The 20,890-nt window shown below is 36.8% G+C and overlaps 1 protein-coding gene and 1 long non-coding RNA gene across 4 annotated transcripts in view; both read right to left on the bottom strand.

Annotated features, from left to right (window-relative positions):
• Window positions 1–1,127: 1,127 nt before the first annotated feature.
• Window positions 1,128–7,840, bottom strand: LOC131145164 (nudix hydrolase 13, mitochondrial-like). 3 transcript variants are annotated; one of them, XM_058094275.1, is made up of 7 exons: window positions 7,627–7,840; window positions 6,799–7,517; window positions 6,563–6,643; window positions 3,361–3,475; window positions 3,195–3,278; window positions 2,321–2,470; window positions 1,128–1,631 (listed from the first exon to the last, which is right to left on the bottom strand). In XM_058094275.1, the coding sequence occupies exons 2-7, from the start codon at window positions 7,062–7,064 to the stop codon at window positions 1,350–1,352; spliced, it is 978 nt and encodes a 325-aa protein (XP_057950258.1). In that variant the 5' UTR covers window positions 7,065–7,517; window positions 7,627–7,840; the 3' UTR covers window positions 1,128–1,349. The 3 variants fall into 3 exon arrangements, with proteins under 3 accessions (XP_057950258.1, XP_057950259.1, XP_057950260.1); XM_058094276.1 differs by lacking the exon at window positions 6,799–7,517; XM_058094277.1 differs by lacking the exon at window positions 7,627–7,840 and having other exon boundaries at window positions 7,080–7,238.
• Window positions 7,841–9,679: 1,839 nt separating this feature from the next.
• The window catches only part of LOC131145163 (uncharacterized), a 29,745-nt gene continuing 18,534 nt past the window's right edge, over window positions 9,680–20,890 (bottom strand). Inside the window, exon 3 of the long non-coding RNA XR_009134005.1 lies at window positions 9,680–10,389. This is a non-coding gene — a long non-coding RNA (uncharacterized LOC131145163). The remainder of the gene's footprint in view (window positions 10,390–20,890) is intronic.

Genomic DNA, 20,890 nt, shown 5'->3' with positions numbered 1-20,890 from the left:
AACACGTTTGTTCATACTGTCAGTTTTCTGTTTCTATTATTAATTTTTAATTATTTGTTAAAAAGAATTGAAAGTCTCTAGAGTTCTCCTACATTTTTATTGAAAAATATTTTTAGAAAAATATTTATTGGGGTTGAATCTTTGAAATATTCATCATATGCATTTTATTCAAAGATTACAAATATTTTTTTTTTTTGAGAACAAATAAGATACTGAGAGGATAAACCATAGTTCTGAATTTTATCGACGAGTAGTGAGCATTCGCCGAAAAATGACATAGAGATGGTCTTAAAGATATAGTTTAGATTTTGTGAGAGAAAGTCTCTAATAAAAATTAGAAGGTTTTTAAAAAAAAATTCAATGGGATGTGAAAAGTAAAACTACTACCTAATAAGAAGAGGATGATGATTTTTCCCAAGATTTCGGTTAAAGGGAGAAAGAATTTTAGTTATCAAATAAGTAATGACACAACCAAAAAGAAACAAGAAGGAAATGAGCTCAATATATATAACAACCCTCTAATGAACCAATATTTTAATATGTTTTACTCATTTACATTTTCTATTAAAAATTAGAAACCGTGCGTTCGTGTGTGTAAGCGGCGTGTTAATGATTTTCTTATCAAAGTAACAAATAACCCAAAAGATTATCAAATTATAAAAATAATTAAAAAGTAGCAATTGAGAAAAATAAAGAGCCAAAAATGCAATAATGATGTAATCATGTTCTCATATTTATTGTGAGAAAATTAGCTTACATTAACATTTAAATTTGAAGTTGTATTGAATTTAAATAAGATGTAGCATAAAATTATATTAAAATTTATCCAAATTTAAATTTAAGATCCGAAATTCATGCTTTCAAACATGGCCTCTAATGTTTGATTTCATCTTCATGGATGGTACACCATATTTTGGATGGTAAAAGTGTAAGCTTCTTTAAATGCAAACTCAAGTGTTGCACAAAGGAAGAATGGGGGGAGAGAGAGAGAGAGAGAATTTGGGCCCGGCTTCTGTTCATTCAACAATGCACTTAAAACTGATTAGAACATTATATCACAGATCCAGTAAATTCAAAAAAATCGAAAAAAATGATGCTTCATCTTAACTGAAGAGGAGGAAAAAAAAGAAGAGAAAAAACCGGTTTTATTCCTTCCTCAAATTTAGCTCGGCCACAGAATAATACAGAGTTTCATCACAATACAAGCTTTGCAGAGAGCAAAGAAGATTTGAGGAAGAGGATAAACTATGCACAGCTTAACAATACAAGGACGACAGAAGGTTAACAGATATGGTGAGGGGAATTGTACAGAAGTCACCAACCTAGCACAATGTATTTACAGGAATCCGTCAAGGGGTTGAATGCCAGAATGCTCCCAGTGACACATTTGAAGCTCTCCCGCCGGGCATCTGGAAGCTGCAGCTGAAAATCGTGGATGTCCCACCAACTCTTTTCTCATGTCCATTTCTGTCCTCTCCTCGGCAAGGGAAGCCAGAAATGTTTGAAGGATGTCCCACCGACTCTTTTCTCGTGTCCACTGTCCTCTCCTTGGTCAGGGAAGCCAGAAATATTCGAAGAGCTTCCTTCATCCATTCATATCGACAGCGTTTGAATGCTTCCTCTTCGCTAAGCTGCACAAGGCAAACAACCACATTAATTATCCCTTTTTTCAAGTTTGGAAGAGTCCTCTTCACGTGAAATTCTCTAATTTACTCATGGGGGAGTCATAGGATACAGTCATTGTGCAGATACTATATTCAGACCACTCTGTTAACAAGTGTCATGAGATAATTCACAAATGGTCATATTCATATCCATAATCATAAAACTGGAAGGATAAATGAATCATTGGTCAATAGTCAAGACAATCCCTTCCTAGAAGCTCTAAGGTGTTTTTGGAACCCAATAATATTTCATCCAAAATTAGTTGAACCCTCCAAGTGTAAATTTTGATTGAAACCACTGCTTTTATTTTAACCTCCTCAAACCCACCAACTTAATTGATCAATTGATTGGATTGAAGTACAAAGGGGTCGGGTGAAGTGTGAGATCAGCCCAAGCCAAGCAACTTAACTGCTGCAGGATTGGATGGCCGCTCACCACAGTCCCCTACTCCTATAAAGGCTAGCAGAGGGAATGCTCTGCTCATGTTTTTTACAGTTTGTTCATCCCTTCAGCTTCTTCAATTTTTTTTTTTTTTTTCAGCTGCTTCAATCTGACAAACAATTTATACAAGTTTGAAGTGGAGAACTCATATTAGCAATGTACCAATGGTATGGGAGTCTCCAACAACTCTATAATATCTTTAATGCATACTCACCCATATTCTGCCATGGATAGCCTGCTCTGGCCAGGAGTCAAGCTCTTCGTCCACCTCTAGTGCAAACATATAGCCTCTGCAACCTCCTTCCAGGCTGCTGCTATTCTGTCTGCTCTTGCTTCTAAACTCCCAGACTCCCAGGGGATTTTCCTGGGAAAGCATGTCCATGTAAAGTTTCTTAGTTTTTGTTTTAAGAAGTAAAAAATGGTACCATTCTTTTATAAACATGAAAAAAAAAAAATTATGCCTATGCCAATATATACATGAATCAAATCATTGAGGCGAAAGTTTTGACCCAAATTTCAAAAACTATCATGTTTAACATGTATAATATTCCTAAGAATTCAATCCAGTGCCCCATTTCAGATGAATCAGATTGTTTGAAGCAAATGCAGATCAAAAGCATATGCCTGAATAGAAATTAAAAAACCCAGAAAATAATTTTTTTTAAAAGATGGTCAACATGAATGCAATTTTGGAATCTATCAAGTTTAAAAGTATGGGCCGCTCTCATTTCCAAATAATGTCAACCTCAGAATCAAATCATTCAACAATTTCTGTTGAAACTTGAAACCAAACCAAGAGGAGAAGAAACTAATGCAGCATTAACGAAGGACCATTGTGATGGCCACAAAACTAAAATTTCTGAATACTTTGTATACCTAGAAAAATAGCAGCACAACAAAAGCACGACTAGTAAAGGACATATGCTGGATACCAATTAAACTCGAATGTCTATATATAGTGCAACAATGCAATGAGAAAATCAAGTCAAATAATTCCAAAGTGAGATTCTAATTTTCAGATCTTGCTAATAAATAATACAAACAAGACGAATTTTTGTGCTAGTGCCATGCTGGGAAAAGGAACCTACACTAAGCTTTCCTCTCACTCCTGCCTCCTCCTCTGCCTCACGACATGCAGCTTCACAAAGAGTCTCATCATCCTCCCATCCTCCCTAAAAATAAGGTGAGTGTAATAAATAAATTTACCTTCAAAAATGATTGCGCTAAAACTGAAAGACGTGAAATAGGACATACCTTTGGGAAAACAAGATCATCACGATTCGGCGAAGAAATCATGAGGATCGTCACTCTATTCTCCACAGTGGAACTAATATCCCTAGTATTCTCCACACGCCTATAAGGAATGCACCTATATTTGAACAAAAAACTAAGTCCACGGAAAGGGCACCCCAGGAGGCACATGACAACAGAAAGAAAGAAGTTCAAGCATTCATGCACAGTTTAAGCATTTTTTAAAAATAAAATGCAAAAACAGGATTGATGTCTCATGGAAAAATCTCAAAAAGCAAAACTAGGGCAACATATTTGTAATGTTAAACCCTAGGTGTTCTTCTGAGTGGACAAGAACCGCTCTAAAGCAACCATACAGCCTGCAAAGTAAAATATAAAAGCAACAAAAGCAAAGGACTTATCCCCAAGTAGTGAGGTACCTAGAAGTAATTGTTTCTATTTTTCTTTTTCTTTTTTTGACAACTAACTCATCAAATTCCTGAATTACTGACACACTAAACACCTAAGTGATTGAAATTATCCACAATTCTACTTGTGGCCGAACAAATTATTTGTGGCTAAAATTAATAGTAAATTTAATACAACTTGTTAGCCATGTCCCATATCTACATAGGAGTACATGTTGGCATGCCATCAGCATAAATGAACCATTTAGCCTTTTGAACCATCTTAGTACAAGATGGAGGGCAAACTGTTCACCGTACAGTAATGGTGATATGCTAAAACCTAAAACAGCCTCTCCAAACAAGGTAAGATTGCATAATAACTAAGAGATCAATTATTTATCAACTACAACTCTAGTGTTGATATAGAATTACACATGCACAGTTTGGAAAATTCATCCTGATCTCATCTAGCTTGTCATTAAACAAATTACTTGTTACCAAAATCAATACTTAGTTTAGGTTAACTTGTTACCCACATCTCTCTATAGGAGTACATGATGGCATTACATCAATGTAAACCAACCATCTAAGTCATTTGACTTTCTCTGTTAGTGTTTGATAGGATGGTGGGCAAGCCTTCACCATACAGTAATGGCGTTACAGTCCATCCAAAAACAGCCTTTCAAAATGAGGAAGGTTAGGCTGCATATACTTGTCCTCCCTAAACCCCTAATATGGCATGGGAGCCTTGTGCACTAGGTTTTGCGGTGCTTGATATGATAAGAAGCCTGTGCAGATGCATTAATCTTTATTAGATTCGTGTTAAGTTTTAAAAAAAAAAAAAAAAAATCCTCCTTTACATCCAACAAAGAAGGGAACAGAATAGCTACTATCGGGAGCGGCACCCCTGCCCCAAAATAGTACTGATTGCCCAGCTATTAAAGACTTCTGCTACTAGCATTATATTGCACCTTCTTAAAGCAAAACACAAAATTTTTATTCTTGTTATTGTCTTCATGAGTTCTGTATTTCTTTCAATTCAAAATTTCAAGTTCAAGTGTAAGATTTGGTTATTAATTCCACAATAAAAAGCATGCAATCCCATAACATGATTAAATAATATGAAGTATGAACATTAACTGTTTTCCTTCTAGTAAGTAGTTAGACATCAATCACACTAAATTGAAGGCCTTTCTTCATTTACAAACTAAAAAGAAAAGGAGGATTCCTCCAGCATTCCAAACTAACATATGAATTGCAATTATATCAAAGTTGTGTAACTGCCATTATATAATATTTTGAGGAAAGTCATTTGTATCCATTCCCATACCGCACAACATGTAAGCCCAAGTTGTGGTGACAAAAACTCCTGAGCAAAGTAATCTTAAGATGTTTTCCTTAAATAAAAATAAAAAAATAAATAAAGAAAAAAAAAACGTATTTCCAAAGTCAATCTTATTCCATCCATGTTTTGAAAAAAAAAATATCCTTGTGCTTGTGTGTTGTGCGATAGAATACCTTTAAAATTAAAAGGAAATTTTTATTGCACGACTATAAGAAAAAAAATTTGGGTAACTAAGAAACAACATATTCACAAAAGTAAAAGTTGTCAAAATGAAAATGCTAAAATAGATTAGTGGTATAACATAAAAAGATGAATTAAGAAATGAACACATTCGCGGCAAATTAGGCATAGCACCTATAGAAGATATGATATGGGAAAGACAACTTAATGGTTTGGACATTTACAATATAGACCAAACAATGTACTTGTAAGGAGGAGTGAGCTAGTTATTGCTAGTGGCAATAGAAAGGGTGAGGATAGACCTAAAATAACTTTGATGAGATAGTAAATAAGGATTTAATAGCCCTTAAATTTTCGAAAGAAATTGCTCATGATTGTGTAAATTGGCAAAAAAGGATTCATGTAATCGACCTACCTAGTGGGACCTAAGGTTAGGCTTTTTGTTGTTTGTTACTTTTTGTTTGCTGTTCGTCATTGTTCTAAGAAAATCCTTGAATCTCCTAGAACTCCAAATAAACTAACACTAACGCTATGTTTGGGAGCTTGGAGTTTGGACTTTGGATTTGAATTTGCAAAGATTTGGAAAAGTAAAATAAGAAGTTGTATTATAATATGCCAAAATCCATACAAATGCAAACATGAGGCCAAAAATCGATGCTCCCAAACACAATAAATTAAACTGTGTCACCCAATTGGATTAGGTTGAGCCCTTGCACTCAAGCATGTTCAATTTCCCATTCGGTTCACCATAACCAAAAATTAAATCAGTTTGGCAAAAGATGGATGATTCCACCCGTTGAACTGAAATTGAACTAATTTAAAGAGTAATAGATATTCATGCTATATCTTAGGCATAGAAAAGTCAATGTCAGGGACCAATGTTGCTCTACTGTTTATTAGCACAAATTGACTAAAGAAGCAAGTAACAATGTCATCACCAAATACCCCACTACAAGTATATGTTAAACCATTAGGTAAGAACTCAATTATTTGCCACTTGGTAAACAAGCAATTATCAGACTGAGAATCCTGCTAACTACTTGTCTAGAGGATACCCACTACATTGCACTGCTGAACAATAATATACTAAAAAACCAAGAAATTAAAGGAAGCGAAATTTAGTAAAGAACCAGAAAAAAATGAAAACTTTGGGAGTAAGTACAGAAGACCGGGAAACAAATCAAATTCTCCCCAATCATAGCAATTCTGAGAGTAAAGAAGACGATGAAGGGTTGAGGATTGAAGGGAGAGAGAGAGAGAGAGAGAGAGAGAGAGAGAGAGAGAAGTTAGTTACCCTGATACAAGCCTGAGATGATCCTTGTAGCGCTGACGGTGCCTCCCCGTTCTCGCCGGCTGACAAGACATGGTAGTCATTCTGCAAACACCAAATCTAACTAAATGAAAAACTAAGTACTTATTAAACACGAATACGAACTGAATTGAAAGAAATCGAACTTGGGGCAGATAGGTTGGAAAAGGGATTCTGCTCTGCCGCAGAGAGCAGGTAGAAATGAATCGAATTTGCTTTACCCAGAGTGGAAGGCGACAGAAAAAGAAGCCGCAGCAGTCATAAAGAACGTAGTAAGTAGGGTTCTTGGTGGATTATGCAAGGCGGTGAAGATGTTCAAAAGATCCTCGGAGAAACAGAGACAATAAAGCTCATCACCTCTCTTCTCTCGCTCTCTCTCTTTCTCTCTCGAATGAAGTATTAACCCAGTCGAGAGCCGGAAGGGTTTTAGGCTTTTGCGATTAATCAACGGCGCCACACACAGTATTATATGATTTTGAAAAAGCATAATTAAAGCGCTCACCAAATACAAAATTAGAAAATTGTCAGATTTCAAAATGCGACTCTGTCGCCCTCATCTTCGACACGTCTGATCTACTAGACTTGTACGCGGCATCTCTCTCTCTCTCTCTGCGTCTTTTTAAGTTCACACTTTTCACACGCACCAATTAATTGAGACCAGTCACCGGTGAACCCACCCCCCCCCCCCCCCCGCGGCACCCCTACCCCCCCCAAAGGTAAGCTGAGAACCTCCGTCTCATCTGTCACCGCCGGCGAGTTTTTCTTCCGGCCGTCCCTCCTCAGTGATCGATCGCCCGTTGCTGTCATTGATTAACTTGCTTCTTCTCAGTGCTGAGCTTGGGTTCTTGAGATTTTAGCCTTTTCACCTTAGTTTCTTGTTATATAGTTTTAAAAAGATAAATCTGTGGGAGTAAAACTCCTAGTTGGCAAGTTGAAGCCCCTAAATTTCCCAAAAAAAGAAAAAAATTTAAAAAATGAATGAAAATTTTTAACCATTTTGAGTAATTTTAGAAATAATAAAACTCAAGAGGAGCATGAATGTGGGTTACCTTGATGATGGCCAATATTTGGAGAAGAATCTTCTATTTTTCGTTTTCAAAAAAGTGAGTAAAAATTTATAGCGGGACTAACATCCTTTTATACACATTTCAAAATCTTTTTTTTTAGTAGTTATTAATTAATTACTAATATTTTTATCTAAATAAAAATAATATTATGAAGAAGACATTCTAACTACTAGAAGTTTGAACTTTCATTCTATACTCACGAGATTCTATCTTAAGAAGAATTTAAAAAATATGGAATAAGAAACATGTAATATACCTTTTGCAGTCTACTCAAATATTCAATAAAACAAAAAAAATTATTAAATAAAAGAAAAATATCCTAAGAGTTTTGATCAAAAGGCACAAACAATAATAATTTTTTTATGCCAAAGATAATGACGTAAAGTTTCAAAATTTTCACAAATTTGTCCTAAAATTTCAACATTTCACAAACTATTTGATTCTTAATTAAGATGGCAGATATGAGATTTTTAAAATTTTAAGAAAAATTAATATTTTTTTATTAAATTTTAAAGAAAGTCAATTTATTTTATTTTATCTTAAACGTAAGAAAAGGAGAATAATTTCATATTAAGGTCAATAGTAATAAAATTAAAAGAAATGAAAACAAGGTTGGGTGAAAATGAAAGTTGAAAGAGTCGAAACTAGAAAGAAAGAAGAATCCAAAGAGGAGGTTAGGAAAGAGTTGCATGATTAAATGAGGACAAAGGCGTTTACTTGAGTCGGCGTCAACCCCCAACCCCACCCTTACCCTTGCACTCACCGCCAGTCTCCATCCCAACTACGCCTTCTCCCTCCGGCGCGGCGGCCCCCACCCCTTCCCTCACATCTCCCCGGCCGTCTCTTTCACCTTTGTCCATGGACGGCTATCACCATGGCCCCTTTTCTTTGCTTACACAAAGTTCTATTAGTCTAGTCTTGTCCATCCATGATTGCTACCCTCATATGTATAATTAATTAATTAATAGTAATGGGATGACCTAAAAAGAAAAGATATATACTCGTTCCTTTAAAATTTTAGATTATCAGTCATTCTTAATTTGACACAATCACTTTGATTCAACTCAAAATTAATATAACAAGAATCGTGCCCAAGTTATTCTTTACTTCCTATTCTTTCAAATATTAAACAAATCTGTGAATCCCATTTGAAGCTTGAAATTATTAAAAACATAATTTTTCCTACTTGAACAAAAAATTACAAATCAAAATAATGAGCCTAAATGAAGATAAGATATAATGTCTTTGGAAATTTTCTCCTTTTTCCATTTAAATACGTACCGTGTCATTAACGCATAAAATAGTTGAAGGCTCGCACTATTTGATGCAGTGTGATCCTGTGAGGTGGACCCATAATGACACATCCCTGTCGTTATTATTGAAGGCTGTGGGCTTCCAGAATGGGAATCCACCGCCACCAAACCAAACTGATAAGATTGCCACGACTGGGCTCTCGCCCTTTCCCCCAAAACTACTCCATGAATCCAAACTTGTTGCCTCGTTACTCCTTACCTTTTCTTTTCCTTTTTTCTAAGAAACTTATTTTGGTAAACTTAAACGGCCAACGACATAGCCAAAGTCAAATTTGAGATGAATTAGTCAGCGAACCATTTCTCACGCCCACTCAAACCACCTCACCTTTCCCTATCGTCCCCATCTTTGTTTCCCATATCCACAATGGTAATGATAACTACCCATCATCCTCAATTATTTTTCTCTACTCCTACGCCTTTCTAATAAATTTTCCATTTCTATTTCCCTAACAACCAAACACACTCCCTACACTTTTTCAAGGAAGAACATAACTCTCTAGCTTGAAATAAATATTTGCACAATAAGGAAAGCTCTGTGCAAATTGGTGGAACATGTCAAAATTTTTTTTATTTCTGAAGTTAAATGATACCACAATACGATCCGAAGCTCCTGATTTGACCGATCAAACCATCTGGATCGCTCCGCTTTTCTGGAATACAACAAAATAACAAGGCAGAACCTTCCTAACCAAGAATTTTCAAAGTTAAAATAAACTTTTGACTAATCAATCAAAGCACGGTTCATGCAACTCACTCTTATTATCTGGGTGGAACAGTTAATGTTACCACATCATAACATAAGAAATGTAGTAGTAAACAAATGGAATAGGGAGAGTTTTAAGTTGTTGGAAGGTCTGGGCATGCAATTGCAGCATGCGTCTGATAGTTAAAATACTGAACCACCCTCCACGCATCCATATCCTGCTTCAATAAATCATAAAACAAATAAGGCCCCCCCTGGCCCCTCCTACAACTTCACTAAGTTCCGTATCATACAATCCATATGTGAACCCAAACGACAGTACCCAAGAACAAAACAAATCATCAATAATACGGTAAACTATAGGAGCTAAGCAGCAGCAGCATACCACCACCAGCACCACCACCTGGCGACCCAATTTTGAAACCAGCTCGTACAATATTCAAGCAGGGCATACTTGTTCAGACGCCAGGATAGACACAATCAACCCAACTAGGCTTCCTCACGTTCTTCATAATCAAGTGGGCTGCCACATCCCCCAACACATCTCTCTTTCCCTTTAATTTCCACTCTAAAACCTTCATGTTTCGTTCCAATTCTAATTCCAACATACCAAACATACTACTACTATTTTTTTCCCTTATAAACAAATAAGGCCAGGACGAAATACTTTTTGTCTCAAAACGCAAAGCATTAAAAGACCGAGCTTTCCTTGCACTTGACGGCCGCCAACTGCAAAAACAAATATGTTTGCTAAATATAGCAGAAACATGGGCATACAACAATTACTAAGACAAACATCTCTATTGATCAAATATAACATCTGTACTACAAACATTCCAATGGGCGATCACATCTTAAAGTGTAAATAAACACTTACATTACATAAAACATTTTCATTATATTGAGAAGGAATCACGCCAACAATTATGATAGTTTCAGGCACAAACATAATCCGCAATTGCTACCATGAATCACCAAAATTCCGAAGGATTTAATTATCTGCCAATAGCTCCATTTCATGTACTCCAGCATCAAGGTTAGGTACTGCATGGATGCCATGCGGCAAAGCCAAAAATAGCAGATAAAATTTGTGCCGCAAAAATAATTATTATAATTATATAATAATACTAAATGCATTAGAATCTCTCCACGAATCCATGCAGCAGGACAAAAAAGAAAAAATGAAAACAACCACATACATCAAAAACTCATTTTTGCTCGTGTATTAGGAGCGGACAACATTGTCCTAAATCTATTAATGTAGGTCTATAATTTTTATTTCAATGTTCTTATAATCTATTCAAATATTCACTTTGAGGTTAAAATCTCATTACGAAAAACATTACAACAAAAATACAAGCATCCAAAGAAACTGCATCTGGGGAAGAAAATTTGGCAAAGGCATAAATTATATATCATCAACACTCATAGCCACGTGATAATTGAGAGTTGATTCTGACAAATCAACAAATTTGTCAGGTTTTACAAGTGACTTATGCAGACTCAACATAAAACCTCCCATATTTTATCAGTCATTTGTTTTTTTAAGAATCTCTTAAATTTATGATATCTTCCCAATAATAAGCCAGCACCTACAAAACCGAGTGCATTAAGCAAATGCATACACATATGCAACTGCTCGTTCACTCACTTTGAGGTACAAATCTCTTCACAAAAATTCCACCAAAAAATTACGAAACGATCCCAAGATGCTCAATGTGAAAGGAAACCAATGTTGGCAAAGGCATAACTATCACAGATATTGAATTGCAATATTGATAATCCAACAGAGATCAAAGCTAACAAAAGTATCAATTTTTATGACATCAACAGAAAAGGTCCAGATAATTTTTTTTGCAATATATCATTTTGAGCCTCCTAAGTTTCCCTTCTTAACTTGAAAGGATTAAAACATCTCCGAAAATACCAAGCCAACAACAAAACCAAGCCTTAGTCCCACTAAGTGGGGTCGGCTATATGAATCATTTTCCATCAATTTATGCAATCATGGATCATTTCTTTTGATAAATTCAAGGATATTAAATCCTTACTCACTATCTCCTCCCAAGTTATTTTTAGTCTAACCCTAACCCTTCTACTACCCCCCACAGTAACTAAGTCACTCTTCCTCACAAGTGCACTATAAGGCCTACGTTGCAAGTGTTCATACCATCTGAGTCACCCCTCCCTTATCTTATTTTCTATAAGAGCTACACCTAACTTACTAGATGTTCATTCCTTAATTTATCTTTCAATGTTATACCACTCATTCATCTAAGCATTCTCATTTCGGCAACTTTTACTTTTTGGATCTCATGTGTCTTCGTCGCCCAACATTCCGATCCATATAGAAGGGGTATTTATGCATAAGGAAGAAAGAAAGAATAACTGTACAATCTAATCAAATCCCCACAATCACTCCTATAATTAAGGCTAATCAAATCCCCAATCTAATCAAATCCCCAGAATCATTCCTCTAATTAAAAGCTAACATCCCCCCTCAAACTCAAGATGGTGATGAGGAAACCAACTTGAGTTTGGATCGCAGGTCATGAAAACGTCTAGGAAGGTGAGACTTGGTAAAAATGTCAGCGGTCTGATCAATAGAACAAATAGAGATAAGCTTCCACAGACCGTGAACAAGATGTTGATGAACAAAATGGCAGTCAATCTCTATATGCTTAGTTCGCTATGGAAAACATCATTATGAACAATCTGAATGGCACTCCTATTATCACAATAAAGACGGGAGGTAGAATTGTGAACAAGACCCATATCTTCGAACAACCATCGAAGCCATAAAAGTTCGGAGGCAGCATCTACACAAGCCTAATACTCAGCTTCTGTACTAGAACAAGCTACAACATTTTGTTTCTTACTTCGCCAAAAAATTAGAGAGGTGCCAAGGAAGAAATAGTAACCAATAGTAGACCAACGATCAGTAGAATCTCCAAGCCAATCAGCATCAGAATACCCCATAAGATCAAGTGAAGTAGAGGAAAAGTGAAGTCCATGAAACAGAGTACTCTTAACATAGCGACTAATTCGGAGAACAACAACATAATGGGTAGTACAGGGAGCAGCCATAAACTAGCTTATCAAATGAACAGCATATGAAATATCAGGGCGTGTGACAGTGATGTATACTAGACTACCAACCAACTGTAGGATCTTCAAGTGGCGTTCCATCCATTGGAGTGAACTAAGCATTTTGCTCAAGAGGAGTAGACACTGTCTTGTTATCAGTCAAACCAACACAGGAAATAAGGTTAGAAGCATATTTAGACTGAGAAAGATAAAGGCCATCAGAGGACAAAGATACTTCAAGCCCAAGAAAGTACATCAAAGCTCCCAAATCCTTCATTTCAAAATGATGGTGCAAATAACCTTTAAGGCTAGATATGCCTTCAGTATCATCACCTGTAATAATCATGTCATCAACATATAATTAAAGGAGAACCATGCCATTGTTAGTTTTACGAATAAAGAGAGGGGAGTCAAAAGGACTGGAGAAGAACCCAAGTTGATCAATGGTTGAACTAAACTTTGAAAACCAAGTATGAGGGGTTTGTTTCAGATCATAAAGGGCTTGATGAAGATGACAAACTTTTGAAGAAGCATAAGCATAGCCTGGTGGAGGCCGCATATAAACATCTTCCTGAAGATCACCATTAAGGCATTTTTTACATCCATCTGATATAATTTCCATTTTTTAACGGCGGCAAAAGCTAAGAGACTTCTAACAAATGTAATTCAAGCCACAGGTGCAAAGGTCTCTTCGTAATCAATTCCATACTCTTGTGTGAAACCTTTGGCAACTAATCGAGCCTTGTAATGCTCCACAGAACCATCTGAGTGAGTCTTAATTTTTTTGACCCACTTACAACCCACTAAAGTTTTACCAAGAGGAAGATCAACCAAGTCTCAAGTATGTGTCTTTTCCAAGGTCTGAATTTCATCTATCATTGCTTGTTGCAACATAGGATTAGAGCTGCCTTCCTTGTAAGAACAAGGTTCATGTAGAGAGGCAATGGCAGAATAACAATGGTGCTCATGAAATTTAGTATGCAAGTGACTTACTATGTCAGAACGACAAAGGAGAGGAGGAACAGATGAAGAAGAATCAGATTGAGAGGTAAAAGGTTCAGCAGATGGTGCAGATTCTGAGGACGAGGTCATAGAAGACGGGGCAAGGGTGCTGAGCTTAGTAGTAGAGTCTGTAGGAGAACTATCAGGAAACAAGTCAATGGACAGATTAGTAAAGAATAGAGAAGAAGATGAGACACAACCCTGAAATTTAGAGAGAGAAGAAAACATTGCATGCTCTGAAAAGGTAACATGTTGAGATATTCGAAGTTGATTCAAAATTGGATCCAAATAACGATATCTTTTATGTTCAATACCATAACCTACGAAGCAACAAAGACGTGCTCGGGGTTCAAGTTTGGTATACTCATGAGGTTGCAATAGAAAAAAGCAGACACAACCAAACACTTTCAAGGTTTTATAATCTAGTGGATAACCACACAATTTTTCTAATGGTGACCCATTGTGAAGAACGGAGGAAGGAACACGGTTTATGGTAAAAAGAGCGGTAAGAGCTGCTTCACCCCAAAAACGTTCAGTACAAGATGCAAATAAAAGCATTGCCCTAACAGAATCAAGAATATGCCTATGTTTACATTCTGCACGTCCATTTTGTTGAGATGTGCCCAAGCAAGAGCATTGGACAATAGTGCCTTGTTTTTGAAGAAAATTGAGAGAATAAGAATTCTTATATTCCATGGCATTATCCATACAGAAGGCTTTAATGGGGTCGGAAAAATTGAGTTTGAATCATAGTGGCAAAAGTAAAATAAACTTGGGGTAACTCAGATCTATTTTTCAGGATATATATGGGTAAACCAAGAATAGTCATCAACAAACAAAACATGGTAGCAAGAACCCTCATAGTAGGAGTAGGAGACAGGCCCCAAATATCACAATGCACCAATCAAAAGGATTGGCATAAATAGAATCACTTTTATTAAATGACAAAGCTGATTGTTTAGCTAGGTTACAATGGGAACAATGCAAAGATTTAGTTTTCACTGAGCCTAATAACCTAGAAGAAACAAGAAAACAAAGTTTATTAACTAACACATGACCTAACCAAAGATGCCAAAGATGAAAAAGAGACCCAGAAAAGATTGTAGATGCAGTGATTGGGAAATTGGGACACGAAGATAATTGAGCTCAAACAACCTTCCAACTTTATGGCCGGCCCCAAGAATTTGTCCTGTCTGCGGATCCTACACACGGCAACCATCAATAGAAAATATTATTTCGAGACAAAGTTCACAAATTTGACCAACAAAAATGAGATTCAAGGTTAGGTTAGGCACATAATATGTATTAGGCAATGAAAGTGCGAAAGAGGAAACATGACCAATATGATTAATTTTCATAGAAGAACTATTTGCTCTGTGAATGATAGGTGTAGAGGTGAACGAGATCGGAGATGAGAGTAAAGAGGAATCAAAAGTCATGTGATTACAGCAAGCAGAATCAAAGAACCAAGATGTACCTGAGATAGTAGCCAAAGCAGAAGAATTATTAGATAGCATAACCTATTTGAGAACACTTTCTAAATCTTTTAGAGAAAAAAAAAGGACTGGGAGGCTGAGGATTTTGAAGATTCAGCAGCAACAGCAACAGATGAAACTGAAGACCTAGAGTTATTCCGTGGTCGAGGTTGATCTCCCCTAGGTTTTGAAGGTCAAGTAGGGCAATTGTCAATAATATGACCAAGACGATGGCAATATCGACATTCGACTGTAGGACATTTAGAAAGCACATGACCCTTTTTAGAGTAGTTCTTACAAAATTGCTGACCGGATGCGATAAAAGACCAACCACCGTGCTGAGGTTGAGGAGCAATGGCAAAAACAACATTAGGGGTAGAAGACTTCGTTATGCCAAGACGAGTTTCCTCAAAAATGATCTCAAATATGGCACCATCTAAAGTGGGAAGAGGATGCCAATGCAACAAGGAAGCACGAACTGGTTCATATTCAGGACGCAAGGCCATAAGAAATTGAATGAGATGCATTTGATTAGTATTTATCAGGGATTGAGCAAGCCGATTCTAAAGAGGCTGAACCTGGGCCAAGAAATCATTGATTGATTGTCCAGATTCCTGCTTCAAATTGTGCAGAAGAGTCCAAAGTTGATGTTGATAAGAAAGACCAGTAGTAGTACATCGATGAGCAAGAAAATCCCAAGTCTCCTTGGCTATATCAAACTGCTCAAATTGAATATGAATCGATGGGACTAAAGTGTTCCGAAGGCAAGTAATGACCTGATGATTCTTACTCTCCCAATCATCAATTTGTTCAAGAAATTTATCCTAAGACTCCCCTTCATTTCGTATGGGTGTACCAAGTTCACCAGTAGTAATGCGCCAAAGTTTCCGTCTAATGAGAAAACTACGCATGCTTTGAGCCCAAAGATTATAGTTAGATCCATTAAGAATTGTGTGAATAGGTTGAAAAACTCTGTTTTTTCCATGGTGGCAAGTTGTGCAGAAGAACTATAAATAGGAGGCTAGATACACCAATAACTCAAAGAAACATATCCAAGCAAACCCAAAATATATATATATATATATATATAGCTTCTTTTTTTTTTTTCATTGACCTTCAATATTTCAACAATAAACCAGATTTACATCCAACGCCTGTAAACCCCTAAACTATAAAAAAAAACCTTGTACAACTAGAGAAGCTCGATGAAGAAGTCAGCATATAGGATGCCGCAGGAGCAGATGGAACAAGGTTCTAGCAATCAATGACGTCTGTGCAATCATCAATGGAAAAATGCTAGCTTGGTGTCAAAGGCAGCCATCGACGAAGACTAGGAGACAAGGGGCTACAACAAAGGAGTGGAGCTGACCGGTGACACTGGTGTAACCACAAGTTGCCATACCAGAAGAAGAAGAAGCAATTGGTGGTTCCAAATGATGGCGAGGCAACGACAATGGTTAAAGGTGGCAAAGGATCATCGGCACCGAGGGAGGTTGGCAACGCAAATCTGGTAGGAGTTGGCAGGGATGTTGGTGGAATGGTCGGATTACCGGAAGGTCTTAGACAGCAAGATTGGATTAAGTTTGCGGTGACAGCGGAAGTCGTGAAGGGAAGAGGCTAAAAAAAATTACTAGGGCTGCGATACCATGTTAGATCAAGAAGAATGGGAAAAAAATTTGATGATCTATTATCACTGGAGAAGGGGTATTTATACATAAGAAAGAAAGAAATAATCACTGTACAATCTAATCAAATCCCCACAATCACTCTTATAAATAAGGCTAATCAAATCCCCAATCTAATCAAATTCCCACAATTATTCCTATAATTAAGGCTAACAATGTAAAGAAACTCGACGACTTTGTAGTATTTCAAAATTCATCTATAAACTGCCCATAAGCTGTGATTAAGTTTTAAGACATGCCCTTATTAAACTCTCTCGTATACTTGGGTGACACCCCTCATTGGAGTCATTAGAAATGCATTATGGTCTTTGCCAACCTTCTCCCCCCCACCCCACGCACCACCAACAAAAAAAAAATAGTTATTTGGATATGCCATTGAATTTTTAGTCCTAAATTATGCAAAATATCAATGGTTACATGGACAAATTAAGCCCCATGTAACTGTGGACCTAGTTGAAGACAATGGGATACTTCTTTCACGGTTTCACATTGTTTCTACTAGACACGTTCTCCATATATCAAACCAGGTTGCTGATAAGTTATCTACTTTGGGTTACACATTTGATGAGTTTAGATTTTGAAAAATTAGGTTCCCCCTTGTCCTATCAATAGGGTTGTCAAGGATTATTTGAATATGGATTATTTTGCTCATACTGCATCTTGATCTCAAATAGATTTTCCTTCTTCCAGAAAAAAGAAAAACAAAAAACAAAAAAAGCAACATAGCCTTAATGAGATCAAAGATCAAATCTACTCCACATCAGAAATTGGGGGAGTATATTCAATTAATGAGGACAACCTCATTGTGTAACACATGATTCTATACTTGTCTAACCAACCTCCACCCATCCCAAAAATAAAGATAATAGAACCAAAAAAATACAATCTGCACACCTAAGCAATACATCATGGCCAGCCTAAACAGGATGATAGTGTGTGTGAACACATGCATAGTTGAGTTTGACTAAATACATATTACCTTTGTCAACTTCCAACCGCAGGAAAATATATTAACCCATCCACCATGTGTATAACACCAAAAATATATTCCTTCACCTGCCACAAACTCCCAAGCTTGAACTTCCTAACGATTGTCGAGTTCTCAACTGCCTGTATAAATTGTAGGCCTTTCAAGAACCCAACCTCAAAATCTTTCTATTGCCTAGTTCTCCTTCAGTTTGACAACCCCCCCCCCCCCCCCCCACCCCCACCATCTGGATTTCCTTTACCTGCCACCAACTCTCACGCTTGAGCTTCCTAAGGATTGTCGAGCTCTCCTCTGCTTGTATAAAGTGCAGGCCTTTCAAGAACCCAACCTCTACAAAAATTGGAAGTTCCTCTGGTTATGTCATGTCTAATTTGTCATTTTGAGACAATCCTGCTTATGGAGACATGACGATGGTAATGATTGGCCGGAGAATGCAATGTGCCAACAGCCAGCACAAATCTTAATGGACAAACCTTTATATGCGTCTTAGCATTAAAAAGATTAATGTAGCTGATTCAAAGTAACTGGATCAAAGGTTAAGCGACCCTAATAATAACAAATTAATCCAAATTCATTAGGACCTTGCTAAAATTCACTAAGTTTCAAATTACAACTCTAACGTAAGAAAAAGGAGATAAGAAAAAGGAGGAGACTTCCAAGAAATTGTGCTATTAGAGCACCACTCTACTTCTTAGAACATAACTTGAATATCTCCTCTAAGGGATCAACCACAATGCTACCATTTGAAATTGAACATTTATGTTATTGTAGTTCAGAGTCTCGGACAATAAAGGAATTGAACAGGTTCCTCCCATTCAAAGTAGCATAACCTAAGAGCCACAATAATCATTTGTCAAAACTCTTTTTAATTTTACCGTTGCCATTAAATCTTGAAGTTTTTGAATGGAACATGTTTAATTATGTGTTTAGCATTTATGCTCGAGGCTACCGTAACGTAGCATGGGCCTTTTACTAGTAAATATGGTTAATGAATTAAAGGCAAGCTCTTTTTTTTTTTTTTTTTTTTTTTTACTAAGTATAAAAATTTATTTTTTGGAACCGATAACATGGTTCAATGCTTATATTAAGAAACACGTAATATTCTTTAGTTAAAAATTATATCTAATTCAAGCCATCAATATCTAACAAGTTTTATGCTAGCTGTCAGCTACCTAATGCAATCCACCACCTTTATCCGAGCTTAGAACAAACTCTGTGCATGCATAAATGGGGCCTTTATTGCTACATATGCAGAGTGCAAAATATATGATTAAAGAAAGATAAAGACTTGAAATAATAAAATAATAATGATAACAGGAACGAAGTCCCTCCCAAACTGTATCTACTGCCAAAACAATTGGCACCCGTTCTAGAACCAGGTGTAGGCTCCACACCCACATATTAAAAAACGGAAATGAATGGGGAAACATCTCACTGGTGTATTTCAGCAGTGGTGTGGCGGCGGCAGCCGCGGCAATAGACAAATAGGAACATAATCTGTAGCTCTGTTCTTGCAAGATTGTGCACCAATAAGAGGCGATCACGATGATCACAAATGAATCACCACAGCTCGCTCCCATGTACTTGCGTGAGGGAGAGATAATGAGTGAGAAAGTTGTGCAGGATTGTGCTTGATCTGTGCGCTCAGCTAGAGAGGAGTCTCTCTGGAAGAAGATGCAAAGGACCAAGCTTGCAATTCATGTGAGGCCGCTGGTCATGTCGCCGAGGGAGGAGTGGCAGAATAAGAGAGAGGCAATTTAGAAGTTTTGGACACTTAAAATATAGGCCAGGTGAGGCACTAGTGAGCAAGAGCATGCAAATTACATAAATGACTAGAAGAGGGAGGGGCAGACCTAAAATAACCTAGAATTAGGTGGTGAGAAAAGATTTAATGGCTCTTGAGTTAGCCGAAGAAAATGCCCTGGATCAAGTGGATTGGCGGAAAAGGATTCATATAGCCGACCCCACTTAGTGAGACTTAAGGCTTATTACTATAGTTGTTTAAAAATTGTATGTGATAAAAGGAGGAATGGCAAGAGGATGGCATGTATAACAAGGGATAATGAGTGTGGAAAGTTTATCCAAGAAAAAGTATAGTTGTTGTTTAAAAATTATATGTGATAAACGGAGGAATGGCAAAAGGATGGTATGTATAATAAGGGATAATAGGTGTGAAAAGTATATCCAAGAAAAAGTAAAGAAAATATGATGTTCACGATAATTTATTATCCTTTAATATGCCAACAAAACAGTAACAATTGAGCAAGAAAAAATTACACATTCACATTAAAGAGTCTACAATTTCAGGGGGGAAATCATAAAGTATGTAGGTGGAGATTTCTGTCAAATACCACAAAATTCAGAAAAGAAATGACATGGAAAATTAGATTTGAATCTATACTTGGAGTTTATAGCTTTGACTCATGTAATGAAGAATGAAATTTCTCTTAATGGTTTGGTATTTTGTTGTAAATGCATAAAACTAACACTTTGCATAGATTGTAGAAGTAACTAACGTCAAAATTGCTTGTGCAAAATTTTGAAGTAATTATTAATTGTATTATGCTTGCATTGAGGACATAATTGGCAGTGTGAGCCAGGATTGACTAAACAAATACATGGAAGAGTTTTCAATAATCCCAGTCCGCAGATGTTCTAAAGAGTATTGGCTTGGTGGGTTCAAATCAGGCTTCCCACGTGGAATACTCATGATCTCTTAGCCTTTTCCTAAGCTGATCAAGCGTTCAACACGTGTCATTTGTATACATGTTTCATTTTCTTCTCTCACCCCCACCTATATGGCATGACCTTATCGGCCCAATAATTTGTCAATCCTCTTGCCTTTTTCCCCATAAATAACCCCAAACGCTCTTCAATGGGGATCTTTTGACACTTTAGCAAATCTCTCTCTCCCTCTCCCCCCCCCCCCCCCCCAATCCCACTAATTATGGTAATCAAAACACATGCACCTACCACAATCAAATTGCTTGGAT

Source organism: Malania oleifera, chromosome 12, assembly GCF_029873635.1.
Source record: "Malania oleifera isolate guangnan ecotype guangnan chromosome 12, ASM2987363v1, whole genome shotgun sequence".
In the NCBI taxonomy this organism is placed as follows: domain Eukaryota; kingdom Viridiplantae; phylum Streptophyta; class Magnoliopsida; order Santalales; family Ximeniaceae; genus Malania; species Malania oleifera.
The sequence above is the reverse complement of the archived record's forward strand: the minus strand, read 5'-3'. Positions and strand labels throughout refer to the sequence as shown.